This window comes from Ambystoma mexicanum, chromosome 1q, assembly GCF_040938575.1.
Source record: "Ambystoma mexicanum isolate Mex_15411 chromosome 1q, UKY_AmexF1_1, whole genome shotgun sequence".
Lineage (NCBI taxonomy): Eukaryota > Metazoa > Chordata > Amphibia > Caudata > Ambystomatidae > Ambystoma > Ambystoma mexicanum.
In genome coordinates this window covers 1,295,019,463-1,295,044,406 of record NC_090922.1, presented here as the reverse complement: position 1 = coordinate 1,295,044,406, position 24,944 = coordinate 1,295,019,463, and the positions used below count along the sequence as shown (strand labels likewise).

The 24,944-nt window shown below is 45.2% G+C and overlaps 1 protein-coding gene across 1 annotated transcript in view; it reads right to left on the bottom strand.

Annotated features, from left to right (window-relative positions):
• DHCR24 (24-dehydrocholesterol reductase) overlaps positions 1–24,944 on the bottom strand; it is a 187,728-nt gene that overhangs the window by 137,738 nt on the left and 25,046 nt on the right. Inside the window, exons 4-5 of the mRNA XM_069642118.1 lie at positions 11,961–12,079; positions 11,599–11,862 (exon numbers count right to left, since the gene is read on the bottom strand). Of these exons, the coding sequence (XP_069498219.1) occupies positions 11,599–11,862; positions 11,961–12,079 (383 nt within the window). The remainder of the gene's footprint in view (positions 1–11,598; positions 11,863–11,960; positions 12,080–24,944) is intronic.

Sequence of the window (24,944 nt, the reverse complement as noted above, 5' to 3'; positions counted from 1 at the left end):
GTTTTATCTGTGTGGTGTTTTTATTTTTTATGGAAATTGTCTAATTTCCAAAAGAAAGAATTCAGTTGACATTGCCTGCTCTAGCAAATCATTTTTGGGTGAAAATGATGCCACTGTACTTTAGTATGGTATCATGGAAAATTACTAGCATTGTTTTGAGGAAGTTCCCGTTCCTAATCGTCTCTTGGATGGGAGTCCTAGAAGGGTCTGCGTCATGTGATCAGGGTAACGGTGATCTGTGCATCTTCCAGAATACATTTTATATCTTAGTCACTGGACCGTGAGTTTCCAGTCTTAAAGAATCTCTGGTAGGTTTCACTTTGGTCACAGGTTTGTGACCTATTTTTGTATTTTGGAGGTTTTTGTATTTTATTTGAAATTATAGAGCACTTTACGCCAAAGCGCTTAATAATAAGCTAAAACGGTACCAATCAAATGGTAAACTGACACAGGGCTAAAATGTACAGGGAGATCAGATAAGTCTTAATAGCAGAGCAGAAATGAGGATGAACGGATGAGAGGAAAGAGAGGGGAGGAAGAGAGGGAGTGCATTCCAGTGAGGAGGGTCCAAGAAGTAGTATGATTAAAATCTGGATTGGGCACAGGGAGGGCGGGGAACAAACAGAAGGAATTGAGACTTGGAGCGGAGAGAACGAGCAGGGGAATAAAATGCAAGCAAGGAAGAAAGATAAGGGGTCAAGATTATGTAGAGACTCCAAGACATAGGAAATTAAACTTGAGCCTGAAACTTGAGAGTGAAAAGGTAGCCACTGAAGTGAAGACAGAGACAGAGAGATAGCCTCCCGTGGGGAAATCGAAAAAAGAAGGCGAATAGAAGAATTACACATGGATTTTAGGGGGATTAGGCGAGAGATAGGAAGCCCAAAGAGAAGACCAGAGCAGTCGAAGAGGCGGGAGAAAGTAAGGGACGGAATTAACATTTTAGAGGCATGGAAAGTGAGAAAAGGGCTGGCTTTACGGAGGTTAAACAGATGAACCCTGCAGGAGCGAGAAAGGGATGAGATGTGGGTGGAGAAAGAAAGAAGAATCAAGATGGATGCCAAGGTTACGGGTAGAAATAAAGAGATGGGTTGCAAAGGAAATGTGAAGGAGACTGTAGCAGGGGGCAGTTCAGGAGAGATGGTTTAGGCAAGAAAAACAGGACCTCAGTCTTAGAGGAATTAAGAACGAGGTGATGATCGGACATCCAAGTCTAGATGGCGAGTAGGCAGGAGGTCAGGCTAATACGAATAGAAGAAGAGAATGCAGAAAAGGATAGAAACATCTGGGTGTCATCAGCATAGAGATGAGGCGACAGGCCAAACGGTGTCTAGTCAAATGGTCGACAGACAAATGGTCGACACAATTTGGTCGATAGGTCAAATTTGTTTTAAATTTATATATATTTTTTTAGGTTTTCGTTTAAGGGAAAAAAAGGGTTTTTTAGCAAAAAAAAGGGGGTTGGGAGGGAACCCCCCCAAAAAAAAAGAAATGTGAAAAAACAAAAAAAAAAAAAAAGAATTTGACCATTTAACCTGTCGACCTTTTGGTGTCGACCATTTGTCCTGTCGACCATTTAGATTCGACCAAATGACCTAGAACCAGGCCAAACATCTGGATGTAATCATCATAGAGATGAGGAGACAGGCCAAAGGATGAAATTATAGCAGCAAGAGGACAGGTGTAGAGGGAGAAAAGCAGGCTCAGGACAGAACCTTGAGGAACGCCATGGTGAAGGGGTTGGGGTGGGAAAGGATTGCCAGTCCAGGAGACACAGTAGGTATGATCAGAGAGGTAGGACTAGGGTCAACAAAAGGACAGTCCCAGAAAACCCAAGAGAGGAGATATAAGAAAGAAGAAGAGAGTGATCTACAGTGTCGGATGCGGCTGACAAGTCAAGAAGGATCAGGAGGGAAGAATGTTTTGCATAGTGTGCAGAAAAGAGTGAGTCACAGAGAGGAGAACAGTCTCAGGAGAGTGACAGGGAGGAAAATCAGATTGAAAGCGGGGTAAGACAGAGTTAGCATTAATGAAGGAGGAGAGTTGAGAGTAAACAAGGCGTTCAAGTTTTGAAAGATGGGGAGGAGTAATATAGGTTGAAAATTAGAGGGAAGGGAAGGGTGAAGTGATGTTTTTTTATGGATCGGAAAATTGGTTGCATGCTTACAAGAGGAAAGAAGGGGTGAGTAAGAAGCAAACATTAAAGAAGGCAGTGAGGTAAGGCCCGGAGTCGCTGAACTTGCAGGCCTGGCTCCTGCAGCGCTAGAGTTTGGAGGGTACGATATTCCGGCTGACTGCAGAGAGATCCTTGCAAAAGCCAGGGCGTCCTCAACTCTCAAGTGCTACGGACATAAGTGGAAGAGGTTCTCTGTCTGGGGCCGTGCACAGAAGATTAACCCTCTACGAATTACGGCCCCTCAAGTGCTGCCGTACCTACAGTCGCTGGCCAAGGCTGGACTGGCTCACACCTCCATCAAGATACATCTGGCTGCGATCTCCCGATACACCAGAACCACAGGACGGGCGTCCTTGTGGTCTCATCGCCTGGTGAAGGAATTTATGAAGGGACTGTTGCGATCGTTCCCGCCGGTGAAGGCCCCTGCCCTGGCGTGGGAACTCAACGTGGTGCTGACCAGGCTCATGGGGGTGCCATTCGAGCCCCTGCATTCGGCGCCGCTGAAACTCCTGTCGTGGAAGACTACGTTTCTTGTGGCCATCACCTCCGCACGGCGAGTGGGAGAGATACAGGCCCTAACCTGCAAGCCTCCATACTTAACTTTTCACGACACAAGGGTGGTCCTGATGACGCACCCCCATTTATGCCCAAAGTGCCGTCGGACTTCCACCTCAACGAGCCCTTGGTGTTACCTGTTTTCTTCCCGTCGCCTTCGTCTTCGGCCGAGAGGACTTTGCACTCGCTGGATGTGGTTTGAGCGCTGAAGTTCTACGTGGACCGAACAAAGAGTTTTCGGAAGACATCACAACTGTTTGTGAACTTTGGACCTTTGAACCAAGGGAAGGCTCTCTCGAAGGCTTCCATTTCCAGATGGCTCTCCGGTTGCATCATGCATTGTCATCGGTTGGCAAACCGACTGTTGCCCGGCCGTCCGAGAGCCCACTCGACCAGAGCAATCGCTGCTACCACGGCGTTCTTGTCTGGTGTGCCCCTGCTGGACATCTGCAGGGCTGCTACGTGGAGGTCGACGCACACCTTCATGAGATTCTACTGCGTCGACTGGGATTCCAGGGAGGAATCCAGAGTCAGCCAGGCAGTGCTGCGCAACCTGTTCGCTTAAGGTGAGCCTGGTGAGGAGGTAAGAGATTCTTAATGTTGAGTTTTATGTAATACTTACTGTTGAGCCTTGCCACCTCCCGTGGTTGTGCATGTGTACTGCTATGTATTCTTATATTCATGAGCATGTGAATCGATGCCAGACCCCATGCTGGAGAAGGAACAAGTTACTTACCTGTAACTGTTGTTCTCCAGCATGGGTCTGGCATGGATTCACATGCGAACCCTCCCTCCTGCCCCTCTACGGCTCTTCACTTGGTCATACTGCCACTTTGCGTGCTACCAAATCTGAAGATGGCTGCCAGAGGCGGGCTTAGGGAGAGGGCAGTCATTGGCTGGGGGCAGTATGACCCAGAGACTAGTGATTGGTTACTACTGAGAAAGACAGATCAGAAACAAAACTGATACTGATTTTTTCTTTACCGAGGATTCTCAGCCCGACGACGGGGAATATTCATGAGCATGTGAATCCATGCCAGACCCCATGCTGGAGAAACAGATGTAGGCGATGAAGAGTGACAGCAGAACGTCGAAAAGCGACCTTAGAGGGGAAGTAGGAGGCCAGGTCAGTGGCTCAGAGAGATAAGACAAGTGTGGGGTCGCAAGTGGGGAAAGAATGGGGGTCAATGTTTGAAAAAGGCAATGGGGTGGGAAGAATAGTAATTGGGAATGTCAGAATTGTAATATTGTTTAGCGGAAAGGAGGGCAGTGACAAATGAAGACTGAAGGGCAGAAAGAATAGAAGAGTCAGAATGGGACTTACGCCAGCGACGCACAGCGCGGCAGAGAGTGTGCGGCAGAGAGTGTGCTGCAGAGAGCAAAGCTGGGCGTGAGCCAAGGTTAAGGGGGTTTACAAGTAGGAGAAAAAGAGGAGGCAGGGTAGAGCAAGTCAAGTTTAGAGGATAGTGTCAGAGAGAGAGGAAGCTTCATCATCGGCTGAAAGAGGAGTAAAAGTAGTGTGAGAAGGAAGAAGGGAGGAGCAAGAGGAAATGAAGAAATATGTATTGGAAGATTGCAGGTCACAACGATAGTATGTTAGAGGGGGCTAGGGGGGACACCGAGGGGTGATGGGAAGGCAGATAGACAGGGAGAAAATAGTGGTCAGAGGAAAAAGTAGGAGACAGAGGAAGTGGGTAAGGCAAAGGAAAGAAATTAGATCAAGATGAGAACCATAAATATGAGAAGAGGGGGTAGAAATAGGGGAAGTTTGGAGGAATCCAGAATAGGAAGTAGAGGAAGAGAATAGGGGAAAGTTTGGAGGAATCCAGAATAGGAAGTAGAGGAAGAGAAGAATTAATAGAAGAAAGATGAAATAATGTCACCCAATACAATTAAAGGATTAGGAAATGGAAAAAGTGAAGAGAGAAGGGCATCAGGTAATCACAAAAGCAGGTGACGGGGCCAGGAGGACAATAGATTACAAGAAAAGCTAAAGAATGAGGCCTCAAAAAGGAAGTATATTGATATTCGAATGAAGGAAAGACAAAGAGAGCGGGAAGAGCGGGGTAACAGCGGCCCCGTTTCTGGGCCCGGGCCTAGCGGACAACAGCCTGGGTTGCTGAGCTAAATAGCTCAGGCGGAGGGCGCAGTAGGGGGCCCACCAAGAAAGCTGCTTCTGAGCTTGCCGGATAACAGATTAAGCAGCCTGCTGTGCCGGTGAGCACTCCTCTGCAATGCGCGGCTGGCTGTTCTTTGCCGACTTTTGGATGACTGGATGCGTTCAGAATATGCAAACAAAGGAATGCATATTCCAAACGTAGCATGTGAGATGCTCTGGAGTCACACACCACCTGCCCCTCATTCTTTGTGCTGATAGCCTTTTAACTGGGGCAATTTATAAGTGATGGCTCATTTAACGGGCCATTGTTTTTACACAGTATGTGCTTAACATTTCAGTGTTAAGAAATGAACATGGGGCATTTATAGTCACCAGGCCAGCACAAGTATCACTTAGCTGACCAAACCTATGCATTCTTCAAAGAGAATAATACACAGAACAAGTTTTAAATTATTTTCTTTATTTGCATGTCTCTTTTTTTTGGTAATTACTTTTTAGTTGGATATGGCGCATCCCTGTCATTTTCTTGCTTAAGCATTCTAGTGACTGCTTTGGGACATGATCTAAATGCATATGCTCAGTATCAACATCAGCCTCTCTGATCTTTGAGGAGAACCATCTCCGGTTCCGGAAGCACCTCAAGTCCTTCCTCTTTGCTTCTGCCTTCTCTCTTCCTCTCCCCTGCTGATTTCCTGTCTGATACTGCACTAGTCACTTGGCTACACTCTCATTTCGGGCCCAGGTCCATACCCGCCCAGTTACACACACACACTACCTCCCGGCAACCCTTGCACTTGGGTCTGTATCTGTAACCGTACAGTCCCCCTACCTGCACTTTTGGACACCTGCTGTCTGCACTGTCCCTTGCACCTGCAACCTTCTGGCCGCACTTCTTGTTATTATTTTGATCCATGTACAGCACTGCCCCCTCCCTTTTCCCCTGAAACCTTTCTCCTCCCCCGCCCCCTGCACTTGCATGATCTCAATGTCACTTGACCTAGTAAGATCGTTGTTTCTGTCCTCACTCTGTTCCCCCTTCCTTGCCTCGTCACGCCTTTGTACACTTGTGTATAGGCGTGTTACAAATGCCATATCATATCAAAGGTCTTTTATTTTTCTAAACAAGCCAGCCACTGCCTAGTGCGCACACCAGATGGCACCTCAATGTGACCTGGCACCATGATTAGGAAAGCAGAGTTCATTGTGTGTCACCATGCAGACAGTAGTCCATGGCAACTAAATGCAGTGATATGGGTACAGCAATGATTTGTGCGCTTTACAAGTCACCACTCTGTTGGTTAATGGCATCTATGTGGCACTCCTGTATGTAACAGCACATATACCTGCTTTTGTCTGATGTGTCCAATGTCCATACAATAGCACACTGGAATGTTTTGTGTATGTGGCTCTGATGAGCATGCCATACTGTGCCCACACTTAAACACATTAAGCAATCAAATAAGTTGCTTCAAATTGTACATCCACTAGGCCAAACACCCTTTCTACATTGCCAAACCATGATTTTCACTAGCTGCAGGCCAGCACCAATAAGAGATGCTAATGTCAGCTCTGTTAGAGAAAGCATAGGCCTGCTCTTTTCTTATAGAAATAACCCGAGGCCTGTGTAATAGTGAGGAGGTAGTGTCTGAGGAACTGTGGACCCTTGCATTAGACGCAGGTTTTTTTATAAAACGCTTCATCAGCTTATTACTGGTCAGGCTAAAGTTTGTAAGAGGTACAATCCTTTCTGTGCATTGTTTATTGGGTCTCTCTTGTACGGTATCTAGTCCTGTCTTTAGATATAATTCCCTAAAGGTATTTCTGTATTGGGGTTGGGCATGCTCACACGGAGACCCACCCCATCCTCATCTAAAATTCTTCAGAAACAAGAAGCAAAAGAGCGCTTATACCCCATTTGAGTGGCTGATGTTGCAGCCATTTTATACTCATATCCAAAAACTTAAACTCTCCAAATGAGCTGTATGGTTCATGGTTACAAACATTTTACTGTTAGGGTGAGTTTTGTGAACTGTGGTGTGAGCACCAAGCCATGCATCGGTTATGAATTTAGAGATTCACACATACAATCCTTTTATCACAGACTTGTTTATCAAATGTAGAGATCTCTGATCACTGTTATAGTCCTGCAGTGCTCTGCGATTGAATCCAAAGCATACAGGAATCCTCATTGGTGCTATTTATCCACTTTCCTACTCTCATAGAGGTATTTTGGAGAACAATAAGAATGTACCAGACGCTCCATCTCTGAATGATAACCTTCTATTAGAAAATAATTCATATGGTTAGTCTAGTATTGCCCCTTGCGAAATATAAGTGAGGTGGACGAACAGAACACCTGCAATACAGAGCCAGTCGTCAGTGGGCTTTCAGACCCTAGTAGGCTTGTCACACCGCAGTGTTCCAGTACAGACAGGTTGAAACTGCATTCAGGCAAGGCCTTCCCTAAGAGCTGGTGAGAGAAAAAACCTTTACTTGGCCAGCAACAGCTGTGTTTTCACATTAGAATTCTTCCGTAAAGTACTTGAATTACAATGTAATGAAACCAACTTCATTTATATATCAATTATTTATTCATATTGAGGAGAGGGTTTGTTGCACAACATGCAACCATTTCCTTTATTTGACCTGTTCTTATGTCTTCTTTTACTCATACTCTATTCCTATCATCCCCACAGTCCATTCTGCCACTCTGCCACTCAAAATGTTTCTAATCTATATAATCTCTGTTATCCCCCTTGTGTAAAACTCCCTTCAGTCAATTATGCCACGTGGAACGCACCCTCCCTCTGCAATAAGGCCCACCTATAAAAGGTGGTGGTCTGGAGGGTGGGTCAGGTTGTTGCAGAATTGTTCTGGAGGAGTAAACATGTAGCTCTGTTCACTGTCCTGTAAGACAATAAAGCCTTATTTTCGCTATCAGGAAAAATGAAGTTCAGCTTGCTCGCAGCGTTGACCTGTGTTGAACACTTCACCTAACTCAAGTGTCACACAGAATACAATTATTATTCAGAATACCCTGGATACAGAGTATGCATGGACAAGTGTTCCAAAACAAACAAGTGCCAATGTTGGGACTGCTGATATGAAGCTTACATTTCTTTTTTATTCAGATTGTATTGATCATATATTAAGCATCAACAATGCAGTAGAGCAAACAATTCTATAGCAGTGAACATGCTTCAACAAGAACCAAAGCATAACAAACACCGTAAAGGCATATACAAACAAAACAAACCAAAAGGAAAAAAAAAGAAAAGGAGAAACCAAACAAAAATGATGTATACAAAATGCTAATAAACCATACGGTCACAGAGCACTGAGCATAGGGCATAAAATAGTCTGGTAAACATTCCTGTCCATCAGGCATGAAGTTCATAGAACAAAAGCATCAGAGTACTGTAAAGGACATCATATCATGAGGTTTATGATGGAGATCTGGGTTATCATTTTTCAGTAACAAATTGAAGGAAGGGTGCCCATATTCTGCAAGAAATGCAGGCATCTCTCCTTTTTGGGCGGCTTCAATTTTACACATGGTTACAATAAACACAATTTTGCCCACCATTCTCGGATGTCTGGGGCTACAGGCAACTTCCAATTCTGCGCTACCACGATTCTAGCAGCGGTGGACAGTATGTAGTACCCCCCTAGATCCAAGTCTCCCAGAAGCAGCACAAGGGGTTCTAGGGGAAGCTCCACATTGGTGATCCTTTTAATTTGTGCCAAAACCTCCTTCTAGTATACCTGAATTATTGTACAGGACCACCAAATATGGTAGAGAGACCCAGGAGTCTGCGTACAGCGCCAACAGCAATTGGAAACGGTAGGATTCATTTTGTGAATCTGTGAGGGGGGTTAGATACCAGCGAAATAATAATTTTTGACTGTTTTCTTTCAGAAGCACACACCTGGAGGATTTAGCAGCCCATGTCCACATATTATACCACAGGAAATCGTTGATAGGGGTGTTCATCTCCTCCTCCCAGTGCAACATGTAAGCATGTGCGGGCTTAAAGCGGCAGGCATTAGGGATACGATACAATGTGGAAATACTACGAGGGGGGATCCCCTATGAACAAGTCTTGAAATGGCATAGTATAACGTTTGGCACCCTGGAGACCTTTGCGTTGGAGATCCAGTGACGCTGTTGAATATAGGTGTACTGATCAATGTCCCGGACCAAGAGCTGTTTACATTTGTCAAATGTCAGGGGTTCTTCAGATTCTAAAAGCTGCCCTAAGTGCTCCAAACCTCCTTAAACCCACCTGCTGAACCGAGTCAGCGGACAGCCTGGAGGAAATTCTGGAGTACTCCAAACACAAGTAAGCAGGGAGGGGAATGTAGTCCCTCGATACTTACGGGCCGCTTTGTCCCAATATTCCATCAAGACCTTAGTCGATGGGAGAATGTCAGCCTCTTTCTTACGAACTATAGGTGATCTCCAACACCAGTCATGTAGAGGGACAAAGATCTTAGACTGCTCTATATTTAACCAATTCTTAGGGTTCTGAGCAGCATTCATGCTTTCGAATAAGGGGGCTAATTGTGCAGCGTAAAGATAACTTTCTATATCCGGGACACCCAGGCCCCCTTTATCCCTTGCCATCAGCAGTGTGCGACAGGGAACCCTCAGAGATGTCTTAGCCCAGATGAACTTGAAGAAAGATGATTGCAAATCCCCAAGTGCCTGTTTGGGAACCCAAATCGGGAGGGCTTGGAATACATACATTAAACTAGGTAATAATGTCATTTTGAGGGCTGTGACTCAAACCAGCCAGGAGATATCAGATAGAGCCCAGCGGGCCAAGTCTGCTTTAGAGGAGGAAAAGAGCTCAGGGATATTACGTGTATACAGCTGGGAATGTGCAGAGGCGATCTGAACCCCCAGGTACCTAAGCGACAACTCTGACCATTTAAATTCAAAGGCTCTCTGAAGCTCCTGCTTCGTCTCAGGGCTTACAGACACGTTAACGATACTGGATTTAGAGTAATACATTTTAAAGCCAGAGACCTGGTGAAACGATTCCAATAAAAGAGTTATCGGAGGTAGAGTAGTCCGAGACCTATGCATGTAGAAAAGTAGGTCATCGGCATAGTGGGCAATCTTATGCTGACATCCTACTATAGTGATGCTGCGAATGTCGTCAGCTAGTCAGACCTTATTTGCTAATGGCTCCATCGATAATGCAAATAATAGGGAAGATAACGGACATCCCTGGCGAGTTCCCCTAGACAAAGCAAGTGGCTCAGACAGGGCCCCATTCAACTTTATATGAGTGGTTGGGTAAACAAAGTTGGCCACTATCATTTTAATAAATAGCGGCCAAAACCAAATATGCGATCAAACGCCTTTTCGGCATCAATAGATAGTACCGCCAAATCATGGTTGTGCCTCCTTGCATATTCAATCACATTTAAGGTTCTGCAGACATTATCAAAGATTTGACAACCAGGAATAAAACCTGTCTGGTCCATCTGAATTGTACTCGAGAGGATGTCCACCAACCGGGCCACAAGAACGTTAGAGTAAATTCAGGAGTTATAATTCAGAACTACAGTAGGGCGGCAGGATGTACTAAGGGTGGGGTTTTCTAATAAGTGAAAGCAGCGATTCCCCCATGGAAGGCGAAACCGCTCCAGAGTCGGCAAAGCTATTAAATAAGGTGACTAGTTGGGGGGGCGAGTTGATCAATAAATGTCTTATAGAAGAGGGACGAATAGCCATCAGCACTCTGGGCCTTATTATTAGGGAGTGAGCGTATAACCTGGATGACCACATCCAACGTGATCGGGTTTTCAAGTTTCAGACGAGCGTCAATGGATATAGACGGTAAGCGCCCTTCTCCGATAAAGGCTTCTTGATCTGCCACATCCCAGCTATCTGCAGCAAGAGGGACTTATAATATTCCACAAGGATGCAGAGCTTAGAGCCTTCATCCTCTTTCAATTGACCAGCGCGATCACAGAGTTTAATAATAAAGTTTGTGGCTTTCTCAGACTTCAATTTACATGCAAGGAGGCGAGAAGCCTTGTTGGAAGTGCTAAAGTAAATTGCTTCGTCCCATATATCTGATGCCCATAATGCTTTAAGTTCAGCCCTGACCACTTAAAGTGGTCTATAGACCTTGCGGGCACCCCCTCTTTTGTCCAGTGAATCCAACTCAGCCACGCGTTCCTCCATCACCTCCATCCGGGAACATAAAAGTTGTTTCCTAGCAGGAGCCAGAGCAATGCGTTCGGAAATGGAGGAGCAGAAAGCTGCATCAGTGAGCAGAGAATCATTTCATTTCCAAAGGCAAGTCTTCCTAGCCACCTGTGTGAGCCCCTCTATCTGGAATACTATCGGAGTAGGATCTGAGACCACCGCCAATTCAATTGAGGTAGCGGCCACCTTCACATAATTACTCCTGCAGAGACCTACTCAGAATTTTTGTTTGAGCATCTCACAAGATTCCAGGAACCATTTTAAACAAACATGCAGCTCTACCAAAGATCTAACTCTGCCTTAAGGTGATCTGCACTAAGCCACCCTCGACAATGAATGCCGATGAAAGTCGACAGTCCAGTCTATGACTTGGAGCCAAAAGAGGATTAAAATAAACTTCTGCTACCTTTCGTGCAAAGAAACATTCTAAATTGGTACCAGAACACTGCCTTTTTAAATACTTAACAAAATATTATAATAATGACTTCAAAGGTGCGAAAATGAGGTAGCCCCTGAGCTTACCTTGTCGGCTTCTGCCTCATTAGTTAAGACGCCAGTCATTATAACTGCTTCTTCGGATGAGTATGCAAGTCCTTCCACAAAATCATTTCCCTTGTTTTTAGACTCTCGAGCAAATTTTTCACAGATCTTATCCAACCCTCGTACAGGCTCGTAATGCAGTTTAACATACTTTTTTGCAGGTATTATTTTGATTTCTGCTGCAACCAGGAACCCAAGAGTGCCACAGGACCAAGGAACAGCATAAAACAGGTCGGGGTTCTCTGTCTGAAATCGAAGTAGATCCATTACTAAAAACATGGGCCCTGTACACATCATTACCAATAATATTTAAAAGCATAGGACACATTTTAAAACGTTCTTACTGGTGTACATCTAACAAGGCTTCCATCTGCAACAACAAGTTCAAATGCCTGGCAGATGTGCTGAAATAATCCATGATTGTGGGAAGAAGATTCAATCCCAGTTCCCATAATTAAGCCACCTGAAATACAGAGAAATGGCAAATCAATATTTGGTTAACTGTTCTCGCGATGAGTTCTCATGCTTCAGGTGGAAACGACATTTTTAGGATATAAGCGACTGAACACCACCAACAAGGATTGCTTCAGTATGCCACATAATAGAGCAGAATGATCAATTAATTCATTAATAGAATGCAGAATAGGAAAAAGGGTTACAGATGATGTGCCCCACTGGCAAAAGTGTACTAATTATGCAATTCCTGCTATGCAATTATTTATTAGTAAATATCACTTTAATAATAGAGCCTTATAGTGCGAGGGACAGGTCATTATTGTGGGATAATGACCCTTTGCTTCGGGCCATCTGTTGGGGAAGTGTCAATATCCAAAGCTATCCCACTCACGACCCCCTTCTGTGGCCAAATGGCTGTTAGCACATAGAGGCAGAAAAAGTACATGTTTTGGAGTTTTGATGGTGATGTAAGAAAATGTAATGGTGGGTGCACTAAATAGAAAAACTGAATTGGTAAATTAAATGTACCATTATTTTCAGTGTCATGTAAAAGAAGAAGTTACTTACCAACTGTAACGTTCTTTCGATTGGATGTTCCTCCCATGTATTCCTCATCTTATGATAATCGTATCCCAGCTTCAGCAAATCTTTTCACCAGGGGGCGCCGTGTTCGAGACAGCGGAGTCGAAGTCCCTCGAGGGCCGGCATCGGGCGTCGACATCATCCGCTGTATAAAGGGCTCGAGCAGCACCCGTTACCGCAGTTCTGTTTTACGGTGTTCATGGTCGCATCAGCTGATCAGGGTTTAAGTCTTCAGGCTCTTAAGGAAGTCAGAGTGCAACTGGCGTAAACTGTACGGAGGGGTAGGATGGGAGGGTCGATGAGGAATACGTGGGAGGAACATCCAATCGAAAGAATGTTACAGTTGGTAAGTAACTTGTTCTTCGAATGGATTGTGTCCTTCCACTATTCCTCATCTTATGATAGACTCCTATAGCAGTGGTAATTTTGGAGGTGGGAGTACTAGGAAGTTTAATTATGGACTGAATGAAGGACAGCTTTTGCGAATAGTCCTCCTTGGTAAAAAGTAGAGTCCAAGCAGTAATGCTTTACAAAGGTGTGCATTGACGACCAGGTGGCCGCAGCACAAATATCCTGCACCGGGGCACCGCTCTGAAGGGCCGTGGAAGTTCCCATGCCTCTGGCTGAATGAGCCCTTAATCCATCTGGAGGCTCTTTACCAGCTAGTTTATAGCATTCAGAGATTGCTAAAGTTATCCATCTGGATAGAGTTTGTTTAGATACTGCAAGGCCCAGTTTGTGCCCAGGATATCCAACGAATAGTTGGTCACATTGTCGGAGATTTGCCAATCTGGAAATATAGAAACTGAGAGCCCTGTTTGGGTCCAGTCTATGTAATCTTTCCTCTTCCTTACTAGCGTGAGGTGGAGGATAAAAGGAAGGTGAGACAATCTTTTGTGACAGATGAAAATCAGACACTATTTTAGGCAAGAATGATGGCTTGGCTTTTAAAATAACCTTGTCCCTATGGAAAATAGTGTGAGGAGGCTTACAAGACAGTGCCTGCAACTCACTTACCCTGCGGGCTGATGTTATAGCCACTACCAGAATTGTTTTAAGAGTGAGCAATCTTAATGGACAAGAATGTAAAGGCTCGAAAAGGAGCACACATGAGAATTTTTAAGACTAGATTTAAATCCTAGATGGGCACCTGAAAAGGTGTCGTAGGGTATACATTTGTCAACCCTTTCAAGAATTGGATGACTAGAGGCATTTTAAAATAGGACACCTCTTCGGAGGAGCACTTAAAGATAGATAGCGCTGCCAAGTAACCTTTTATCATTCCAACTTGGAGCCCCAAATTGGCTAAGTGTAAGAGAAAAGAAAGTACTATTGGAGTATTACAAAGAAATTGAGCCACATTCCTATCTCTGCACCAGTTACTGAACTTGTTCCAACGACACTGATGCTGGCCTTCTGGCCGAAAGCACAATCTCCATTACGTCATCCGGGAGTTCCCAATCCTTCTATCTTAGCCTCTCAGAAACTATGCGTGAAGGCTGAGTGTCGTGACCTCTGGATAGAGAACCCGACCTTCCTCTTGCGAGAGAAGATCCTCTCTATGTGGAAGACGTATTGGAGGGCAGATGGACATGTCCAGAAGGTCAGAGTACCATGTCCTCCTGGCCCAATCCAGGGCAATTAGGATCATGGTTTTCCTGAACTTTCTCAACCTCCTGATTATGTGAGGAATCACGGGGACTGGAGGTAACGCGTAAAGAAGTGGAAATACCCACACCACGACGAACGCGTCCCCTAGAGCTCGCCTTGGGGGGAATTCCCTTGAGCAATACAGTTCGCACTTCCGGTTGGGCCCGGTCGCGAAAAGATCCACTTGAGGGGTTCCCCAAAGGGCGAAGATCTCTTGAAGGACTTCCTGAGCTAGCTCCCATTCGTGGGATACTGTGCTCTGCCTGCTCAGAGCGTCTACTGTTGTGTTTAGCTCTCCGGAGAGGTGAACTGCTGACAGAGAGATTCCTTCTTGCATTGCCCAAAACCAGAGCTGCATTGCCCCTCTGCACAGTGGAAGTGATCCTACGCCTCCTCTCTTGTTGAGGTAGTACATGGCCACTGTGTTGTCCGTTATTATCAGGACATTCTTTCCCTGTACAGAGGGCAGAAAAGCCTTCAGCGCTAGTCTGATTGCTCTCAGCTCCAAAAGGTTGATGTGTAAATTGGACTCCGATGGAGACCAACTACCGCTGATTGTCAGATCGTTGGTGTTGGCTCCCCAGCCAGTGAGTGAGGCGTCCGTCACTACCGTTATCTCCGGCCATGGTTGCCTAAAATGTTCCCCCTTGAGGATATTCTCCTTGCAAGCCCACCATAGGAGATCTTGAGCCACTTTGGTCGGGACTTGTCAGATCTTCTACATCTCCCCTGAAAACTAGGACCATTGAGTCCTGAGCGCCCACTGAAGGGATCTCATCCTCAATCTGGCCTCTGGCATAAGAAAAATGCAGGATGCCATGTGAGCTCTCTTCTCGGGAGGCAAGGCTTTCCCTGAGGAAATGTCCAGGATCGCTCTGATGAATTGGAGTTTTTGGCTTGGAATCATTTGTGACTTCTTGTAATTGAGGGAGAAGCCCAGACAGTGTAAGAAGTGGCAGGTCAAGGCCAGATGTTCTTGGGCTCATTCGGATGAACTTGCCCTGATTAGCCAATCGTCCAGATAAGGGTAGACGTGAATCCCCTTCTTCTGACACCACCGCCATCAGATTGGTGAAAACCCTTGGGGCGGAGGTTAGCCCAAATGGTAGAACCCGAAACTGATAATGAGAACCACCAATTGGGTACTTTCTGTGCTTGAGATGGATTGGCACATGAAAGTAAGCATCCTGAAGGTCCAATGAAACCAGCCAGTCCTGAAGTTGAAGAGCCTGAAGGATCTGAGAAAGGGTCACCATCTTGAACTTGTCCTTCCTGAGGAACTTGTTCAAGCATCTTAAAGATGGGTCTCAATCCTCCGTCCTTTTTGGGGATGAGAAAATGGCGGGAGTACCAGCCCTTGTTCCTCTCCGCTACAGGTACATGTTCTATTGCACCCTTCTCTTGCAAGGTTAAAATCTCCTGCCCAAAGAGCGGGTCTGGAGACTTTACAGAGTTGGCTCCCAGTGGATGATTTTGAGGTCTGTGATGAAAAGGAAGACAGTAACCATGGGTCACTATCTCTAGTGGCTAGTAATCTGACGTAATGCCCCGCCATTCGTCCAGATACTGAGTGATTCTGCCTTCCACGGGGTTTTGTAGGTTAAGACCTCAAAGTGGCTTTGCAGCGGCTGCAGCAGCGGCTGAGGAGGTAGTAGCTGCTGCTGGGGCTGATCTAGCACCTCTCCCTTTTTCACCACGAAAGGGTTTTCTCTGTTGGCCTCTCTGACTGGCCTGCCCCTCTGCCTTTTCCAAAAGAGGAATAGAAGCGAAAAGGGTGACTCTTCCAGGAAGATGAGCCTGTGCAAAGTGTTGCTGATGTTGTCAAATAGCAGCGCTGAATGATTTCGCTGCCGCTTTCAAGGTCTGCAGCTTCTCGAAGCTCTCGTCCGCCTTGTTGCCAAACAACCTCAAGCCGTCAAAAGGCATATTAAGTAATCTAGACTGCACATCAGGTGCAAAGCTAGATTTCCTTAGCCATGCGTATCTGCGCAAGACTGTGCTGGTTGCCATGTACCTGCTTATACTATCCGCAGTGTCCAATCCTGACTGAAGGCATTCCTCCATAGCCTCTTTACCATCCTTCACTATAGCCAGGAAACCATCCCGTTCTTCTGTTCCGGGATGCGCTCAGCCACTGATGACATGCCGTCCCACAGGGTATAAGTAAATCTTGCTAATGTGCAAGTGACATTAGTCTATTTGAGGGCCATGCTGCCCGAAGTAAAAGCTTTCCGGGCCCAAGCATCTCGAATATTTTCAGCATCGAAGCCCTGAAGGACTCCCATTTTTCTGGGGAATCGTGCTTTGAAGGGTAAGTTACTCTCCTCTCAGAAGCGGACGAGGAGGAAGAAGACCTATGATGTCGCTTTCTTGACTTTTTCTTCGAAGACGAGGAAGACTTCCTCAAGCGACTTTTCTGATCTCAACCTCCTCGAATCGCGATGAGATTTTCTACTGGATTCATCCGAATCCTTTTGTCTTTTCGAAGACTTATATTTCTTCTCCCCCACCGCCAGCTTACCTCTGCATTCCCTAAGAGCCTTATTTGACATGGCCTGACAGGACCTGCACTCATCAACACAATGGTCTGGGCTGAGGCACCAGAGGCAATTCCGATGGGGGTCGGTTATAGACATCTTCCTGTCACACTTCAGACATTTTTTTAACCCTGTCTTGGGTGTGGAGGGAGTTGAAGACGAAGACATTGTCGAAGAAATTCTTGATGCACTGTTCGTAAAACACAAAGCAGTTGCGTCGGAAAAAAAATATGGGCGCTGCTCGAGCCCTTTATACAGCAGATGACGTTGACGCCCGACGGCTGCCCTCGAGGGACTTCGACTCTGCAGTCTCGAACACAGCGCCCACCGGGTGAAAAATGTTTCTGAAGCAGTTGAAGCTGGGATACGATCATCATAAGATGAGGAATACGTGGAAGGACACAATCCATTCGAAGTAAACGGTTTCTCTACGAGAAAGTGAAAGCATTTTCCTCTGTTTAGCTTTCCCATTCGTGTGTCAAATATAATGCTGCAGCAAAACAAAAAAAGGTCTTCCCAGAGAGCAAGAGTCTTGTTGAAAAATAAATCTTGGCAGAAAATTTCATTTTTGTACACCCGTGTGCTTTTGAAGACAGAATCTTGAGAATAAAAGCAGTATGTGTTTCCTATTTTCAGCAATAATTTAATGTAGCATTTGCAGGGGTATTAGTGTTATCATGAGTGTGTGTCAGCTGGGTCACTGGTGTCTGAAAGCACCCAAAATACAAATAGAAAAATATTATGAAAACCCACAACCTACACACAACACCCCATCCCATTCAGCATTAGGAGCACAGCGCTCTGTATACACGTCTAAAGCTTTCACATTTAGAAAACTATCAATTCAAAACAAGTCAAATAATCGCTTCAACTACCCTTAAAACAATCTTTCATTCACTTCACCTGCTCTTAAAATATCTTTTTTTAATTCAGTGTGAGAAGTTAAAACATAAGTTCAAACACTAATATATAACATACAATACTTACAATAACTACATTGGATTCATAAACATAGAGTAAAAGTAATTAATTATATGTCTGACAACTAAAATCTAAAAGAAAACACATTGAGTGCGTGCCAACTTCAGAAATAAGTTCTGTAATCGATTTCCAGGAGTGTATGAGTGCAATCAAAGGTGTAGAACAACCAGCGGAACAGTGAGCCCAGAATTGATCCAAGTTCACTTAGGTGCATGGCCAAATCGTAAGTAGATGTCTCGTATCTGCATATTCTCTGATCTCTCGATATTCCCATCCCAGCACAAAGTATCAATAGCAATGGTAGCAAATTAAACCTTGATAACATTAAAACCCTGCAGAGTTGTGGACTTGGGAATGGAAAAACTGAAAGGCAAATTCGCCAGAAAGCTTTGTCTTTGCCAGTTGAGACACACTCTGGCACCAGTCCCACAAACAAACCTGAAACCCAAAGCAATCTTTTGCCATGTGACCTCTTTGAACCGCAAGACACAAGTACAACCAATCTTTGAGCAAAAGAAAGCACAGGCTCAGGTTTTAGGAAAATGTCTTTTCAGTTTAGATGCATAAACAAAACACAAATCCAGGGCATGTTAACCCTATTTCAGTTATTTAAAAGGACACGCACAGTTTTCATCTACACCTTACCTACTGGCAGTACTGTTTCCAGCTGAGCGGTCATAGTGCACCTTTCTTATCTGAGCCGGCCACACAATGTCCAAAAAGAACCATAAACACGCTCATTAATCAAGACATTGCATGTCTCTGAAAGTCCTGAAGGCAACATGAATAGCTGCACCTCTATACCCAATGTACACGCCCTCCACTAGTGAGAGAAAACATTGTTAATAATATGTGAGGCAGGGATGGATGTGCACTAAGCAAATATTGGAAAGCTTGTCCGTCAATTCAGAAACACAAACATGCCAGACCACAAAATAAAAAATAAAAACTGCATCGTTTTTGGAATACCCCTTGTTCCTCCTACAGTTGCGCTCCCAAGTTCAGGCACAAAAAAAATCTCCTTTCAAGGTATGCAAAGGAGGGTTTCCGCACAAACGCGCATACACCCGTACCAAGTTTTAAAGCAGATATTCCAAGTCACAGGTAGCCATTCACGTTCTTGCTAAATGACCAAGCCTGATGCTTACAAACCACCAGATCCAAATTGTGGGCAAAGGGGTTTGATGTTCTTCACTGTCATTCACATATTCCATCCCAATGTTTCGATCTGCCTTTCCAGAACAAGTCAATAGACCAATACAAGTCGTCCTCTTTCTGCTCCAATAACTCCCTCTTTAGTGTCCCCAAATGATGGCATGGTTTCTTCTACAACACAGAGCCCTTCACATCTCGCTGTCTGTCTGCAGTTAGCCCACTGTGTTTCATGCGCGCTGGGATAAGAGATGCTTTAGCTCTTCTACCTGCTAGTACTTTGGAAAGTGAGGCTTGCCAGATTCTGGGCACCCGCTCAGAGCACAACAGCTGCAAGCCACCGCTGTAAAACCAACGAGTTAACTCGCTCACTAACCCACTATTCCATTCAAGGACAATGACAGAGCAGCTTGCAAGATAGGTGTATGCCCCATCCCCACGTTATATAAATACACAAAGCACTAGTAAGTAGTCTAACATGTAATTAAGAGAATTTATGGTGGAACTACATATTGACAAACACTGAATTGTTTTTAATATGTGACTAGCTGTTACAGACTTGCGGTTTCATAGCACTCTAAATTGGTATTATTTATAGCTTACTCACCAGTGCTCATTTTATCGACTTTGGACGAATATGGCTTTCGCCACAGGGACATTGCAGGTAGCCCCTAATGCAGCCAAATGCTTAACATGGGCCAAGGCTTCCTGTTCGGGAAGGGGCCAAGACAAAGGGACTTTCAAAAGCCTGTGAAAGTGTTAGGTTATGTTAAAGGATATTTATACCACGCACTATCACCACCGGAGTGGTCCCCTGGCCTTCTGGCGGATCTGAATATTAAGAGGGTAGGTTTGGTTAGTATGGTGTAGTGGGATAACGGTAGAGTGAGATTTGTGATGTTCTGTTGGCAGCCTCAGTTCAGTTAGCACCGTTCGCTGAGCAAGGGTTAAGTTTATGGGTCTGTGGGCTCCCATGTGCTGTTGTGTGAGACTATGTGTGGTTTGTTTTGTTGTTGCAGTGTAGTGAAGTGCACTTGTTGGGTTATCTTGTTCTTTTGAGCGTCTGTTTTGGGTGTCTTCTGGTCTTGCTGCTGAAGCGTTCCTCTGTCGTACATTTGCCTGGTTCTGTTTGAGGGAGTGGCCTATCCCTTTGGCTTTCTAATGATATGTGGACGGGAAAGGAGGGGAGGGTCTTTCTCTACTCAGGGTTGAGATTGGTAAGGTTCTGGGCTACTCTTTGATCATTTAAGGGCTCTGCCTGTTCATCTCCTCCCTGAGCTCCTAGTGTGTGGCCCCCTCCCTACGAATTCTAAGCGCTCACTGTCCTGTCGAGTGTTAGTGATTAATGCTCCTTGTCGGTGAAATAAGGTTCCAAAAAGCTAAGACAAACTGGCTACGGAATGTAGTGAAACTGGGTGATTGGCCCTTGACCCAAAATAAATAAATACAATTTAAAGAACAGCATTGGCACCAGGCTGTGTAAATGGGCGGTACCGCGAGACTGTCAAGATAACACAGATCAAGAAGCCACCCAAACCGTGACTACGCTTCCAATGAGAGAAATTGAATAATGAGGTGTTGTATGAGGAGCACTCTTCTTTTCAGCATCACCTTACCTGCCATTGGACCTACCATTTGAGTGGCCCAAAGTGGACATTAGAGTGAATCTAGGAGTGATGGACAACCGTTAGGATGTCCCTGGCAGCATGCAAGAGTGGTGTGGATGCAGTCTTTGCTCCAGCTGCCACGTTCGGGGCTGCCAAGACTGGTGCCCTGCTCCGGGTGTTCTCTGGGAGAGTGTTGAGGCAATATCAGCCAAAGGTGGCTTGAGTCATGCGTTGGTTAGGCAAGAGCAGTGCTAGTTTGGTGAGGAAAAAGGCTTGGGTGTGGAACAGAGTTTGGCCTGGGAGCATACAAGCGCGGACAGTGCCTCCATGCCCGCAATTGTGGAGAGGTAACGTCTACATGTGTGGCTATTATGGTGCAACGTAATGTTGAAAACAGCCGGTTAAGGGGCATGCAGAATATGGTGTTAGTAATATGTTCCACGGGCTATACGGGGTGGAGGGTACAGGGGAGGGGTAATGGCCCGGCAGCCCAAGTTAAAGACCTGCGGTAGTGTGGGCATTTAACAAGGGCACTGGGATGTTACCCCCGGTATAGCCTGTGAAACAGGTAACTAACAGCATTAGCACACCGGGTTACCAAAGCGATGACCTGGGGTGCTGATAGCAGGGTCTTTTCTATGAATGAACGGGACACCTCAAAACCTCCCGTTCATTCATAGAAAAAAACTGTTCCAAGATGGCCATCATGGAGATGGAAGGCCCTCTTCCATTTCTGTTGCTGCAGGTAAAAGTAGACAGTGAGAAGGAGCGGCGGGCGTTGCCACCGCCACAATCAGGTAAGTTGAGCTTAGGGATGGAGGTTTGGGATATGAAGGGAAGAAAAAGGGGGCAGAGGGTGGGGAGAAGATTGCAGTCTGGGGCGGGGGAGGCAGTTTGTGGGTTCCATGGAACATGGACTGACAAGCAGTTTCAGCCCGCGAAACCAAGGAACCTGATTGGCTGCTCTCACCTCCTCGGGTGCTAATAGTTTATCATTCGCAAAATCTCACTTCATTACCATATTGCATCAGCGTTTATTGATGAAGGGGTAGCAGAACGGGATGACCATCGATTGTTTCATGTACCAAGGCCACCTACTGTTATTGGGATGACGGAGTAAATGTCAGCAAAATGCCCCATTTCGTTTTGTTTAAAAAGAGGGATCACTGTTTAATGATTTATTAACTGGTCCCCCAGCCGGCTTGATGTCCACTGTTTCACGTTAAACAAGGTCGTAACCAAAGATTGTGATTTATGGAGCAGAATTGTTTTATGCCAAATAGGCAACAGATCCAGCAGAGCCAAAATGCAGCAATTTGTTTCATTTAACTAGGGTGAGGTAAACCATTGTTGTTGTTTCTAAAATAATGTATCTATTTGCATACAGACATATAGAACAACAAGCTCTTTTGGTCACAAAGGAGCGTACCAAAGGCAATATAGGAGATAAACGGGAGGCACTGAGCTTCTTATAATGGGGAGAGTTGCATGATGAACGGGTATATTGGACAGATAACGGTAACAATATGGTGGACAAAATTAGGACAAGTAAGTATCTGCGGGTAGGCAGTGTGGTCAGCCAAGCATGACCTGTGAGCTCTATTAAGTGTTAATGTGGTGGGGGAAAAGCGAGAAAAGAGTCCAGCACTGAGGGAAGGTGTCAGTAGTAATACTGGAGTGGTGAGTTAAGAGGATAGCTCAAAAGCAAGGAGTGGGCTTCCAATTTGCTTTTGAATACATCGATGTGGACCATGTGAAATTATGTTATACCGTACACCAACACACCTGAGCCAGCAGGTGAGTTATTGTGGGTTAGTTAAGTAAGATAGTTCACAGAGACACAGGCATGTCCCTTAGCGCCAGCAAACACTTTCCAACTGTCCCACTTGGAACACTAGTTCAGATAACACTGACACTCCATAGTGACCTCACAACACATGTGCACTCCATACTGACATCACCACATTCAGAGAGCCAATGCTGTCACCCACAAGCCACAAGCCAGACATTACAACACCATGTTTCGAATTGCAGATGGGAGGAAACTCCAAGTAAGTGAGTGAAAGAGCGGAAGCTAAAGGAAGCACAGGGTGGGTTAGGTGCCACATGGGTGTTGGAGGGAGCAAAGCAAATGCTGCAAGAGGGTTTGTAAGGGCTGATAGCAGAGGATAGATACCTTACCATGCATGGATGTATGCACTATTAGGAGAAAATTGAATTTCGCCCTATTTTGCATAGCTAGCCAGCCAGCCGGCTGGCAGTAGGAGGAAGAAGGGGTAATGCGAGGGAGTTCTAAGAGAGTCCTGGTAGCAAAGTTAATAAACTTGTCAAGGGGACAGAATGCATAGATTGAAAGACCAAAGAGGATACTGGCACAGTGTGAAGCCCGCAGTGGTGTAAAGGGCGCGGCTGTTTTTGGCTGTGCGGCTGGACAATTGGTCAACTGACTTTATCTGCTGGTGCCTGTCTACTTACCTGATCCAGGAAGTTTTCGTCCTGCTCCGACTTGCGTTAGTCTAACGGCTGGAGCCGTTAGCAGTTGAAGTGAGCGAAGTTCTGCCTACAGCTTCCTGGTCTGTCACGTGACTGGAGTCACCCAACCTTTTTCTGCCACTCCCCCAGGGATCTTACATAAAAACTGCAAGCCGCAGCCCTTGCGGCCTGAAGCACGCAGTGGTGTAAAGGGCGCGGCTGTTTTTGGCTTTTTGCAGCTGGGGGCGGCGGTAAGTACCGTTTCTACTAATACCAGTGTTTTACACAAATCACTAGTTTAACCTCGATATCTTGTTGTTTGCGATACAAACCAGTAAATGGATCCTACTAAACCGCGTACTCGCCTTCAAGGCAAACTAGAAGAGACAGTTTCTTTGGCAAGCAAAAGCCCGATTGAAACTATGATAAAAGGAAAACAAATATTGAAATCAAATACTAGCTTGCATGTAGACGTGACGGCGGATATAAAATCGGCCTGAAGTCCAGCCCCGAAATCCATTAGCAATCCAACAATCGCCTGTATGTACTCTGCCATCAATGCAGATAAAACAGAACATTGAGCCTGACTCCCCCTTACCGTCAGGTAAATTGAAACACACATCTCCTTCTCATGCTCCACTGACTGCTAATATACAATTGCCTTTATCTACAATCCCTACTGAATCTCCACAAAAAGAAACGGGTACGACTATCCAAGTCAAGGTGGACAAACCAACACCTAATATTCACCATGAATTCATATCCTCGCTTTCCACTAAACAATCCTGTTTTTCAACCTGTTGAAGTAGATTGTAATTCCATTTTTGAAGATCCCTGCTATACACCAACCCTTAGGGAACGAGCTAAAACAGCCAAACAACAATGGCAATCTACTTATTTACCAACCGATACGACCAACAGCGAGAAATCCAAACCACTTTCAGTTCGTATCGCGCGCTTATCACTCAATATAACTGAGATCGATGGGATTATGGATTCGCAACAAAAAAAGAGAGGAAGTCTTTGGAGCAATCCAGAATCATACTCCAGTCCCAAAAATAAACACCTCGACACCTATTACATCAAAAGGACCTCAGGTACCTATAAAAAACTCGCCAAAGTCCACTCAAGATCTCATAGAGCATGACTCTTTCATCACATAAGATCTCTGAAGTATCAAATGATGCCCAGGAGCCACCAGAATGCCACCAACTACGATGTTAGATCTACACAATTCGTTACTAGCTGTACTATCTGTAGCCATGATCCCCTTTCTAAAATTACAAGAAGCAATGGTGGATTCAACCAAAGATCAAGCTACTCTACTGCCATGATCATGACAAAGCAAACTCACCTAGAAAGCTTTATTGGAACCATCCAAGAACGACTAAAATATGAAGCGGAGGCATCGAGATTGTGGCAAAGCCGACTGGCTGAAGTTGCAAGAGTCGACCGCGCCGACAAACAAAACCTGATGGAGACAGTATCTTCCATTACAAAAAAAATGATGGATGAAAAAATAAAAAAAACAGTTGCAGGTGTTGCCCCATTCTGCTTGGACATCAACATCAAAACAAACCCAAGCTGTAAATAGCACTGTTCAATCAGATGTTCCAAAAATAGATCAGTGGTCTCAATACGAAATGCAACCATTCAATGGTGGTACTCTGGAATCAAATCATATTATGCCTATCTCTAATGCTGAACCGGCTTTATGTACTCCATTTGATATTTTTGACCTGACTAAACGAGGCTTAGTGGGAAAAGAACCCCTTTCCAAATTAAATACAAGGAAAAACCCAAAAAAATCTCAAACAGGCTCGCAGGCCTTCTTAAGGAAAATGCAAACTGTGCAAAAATCTTTGCAAGAGAACACAGTTAAGAACGCAGG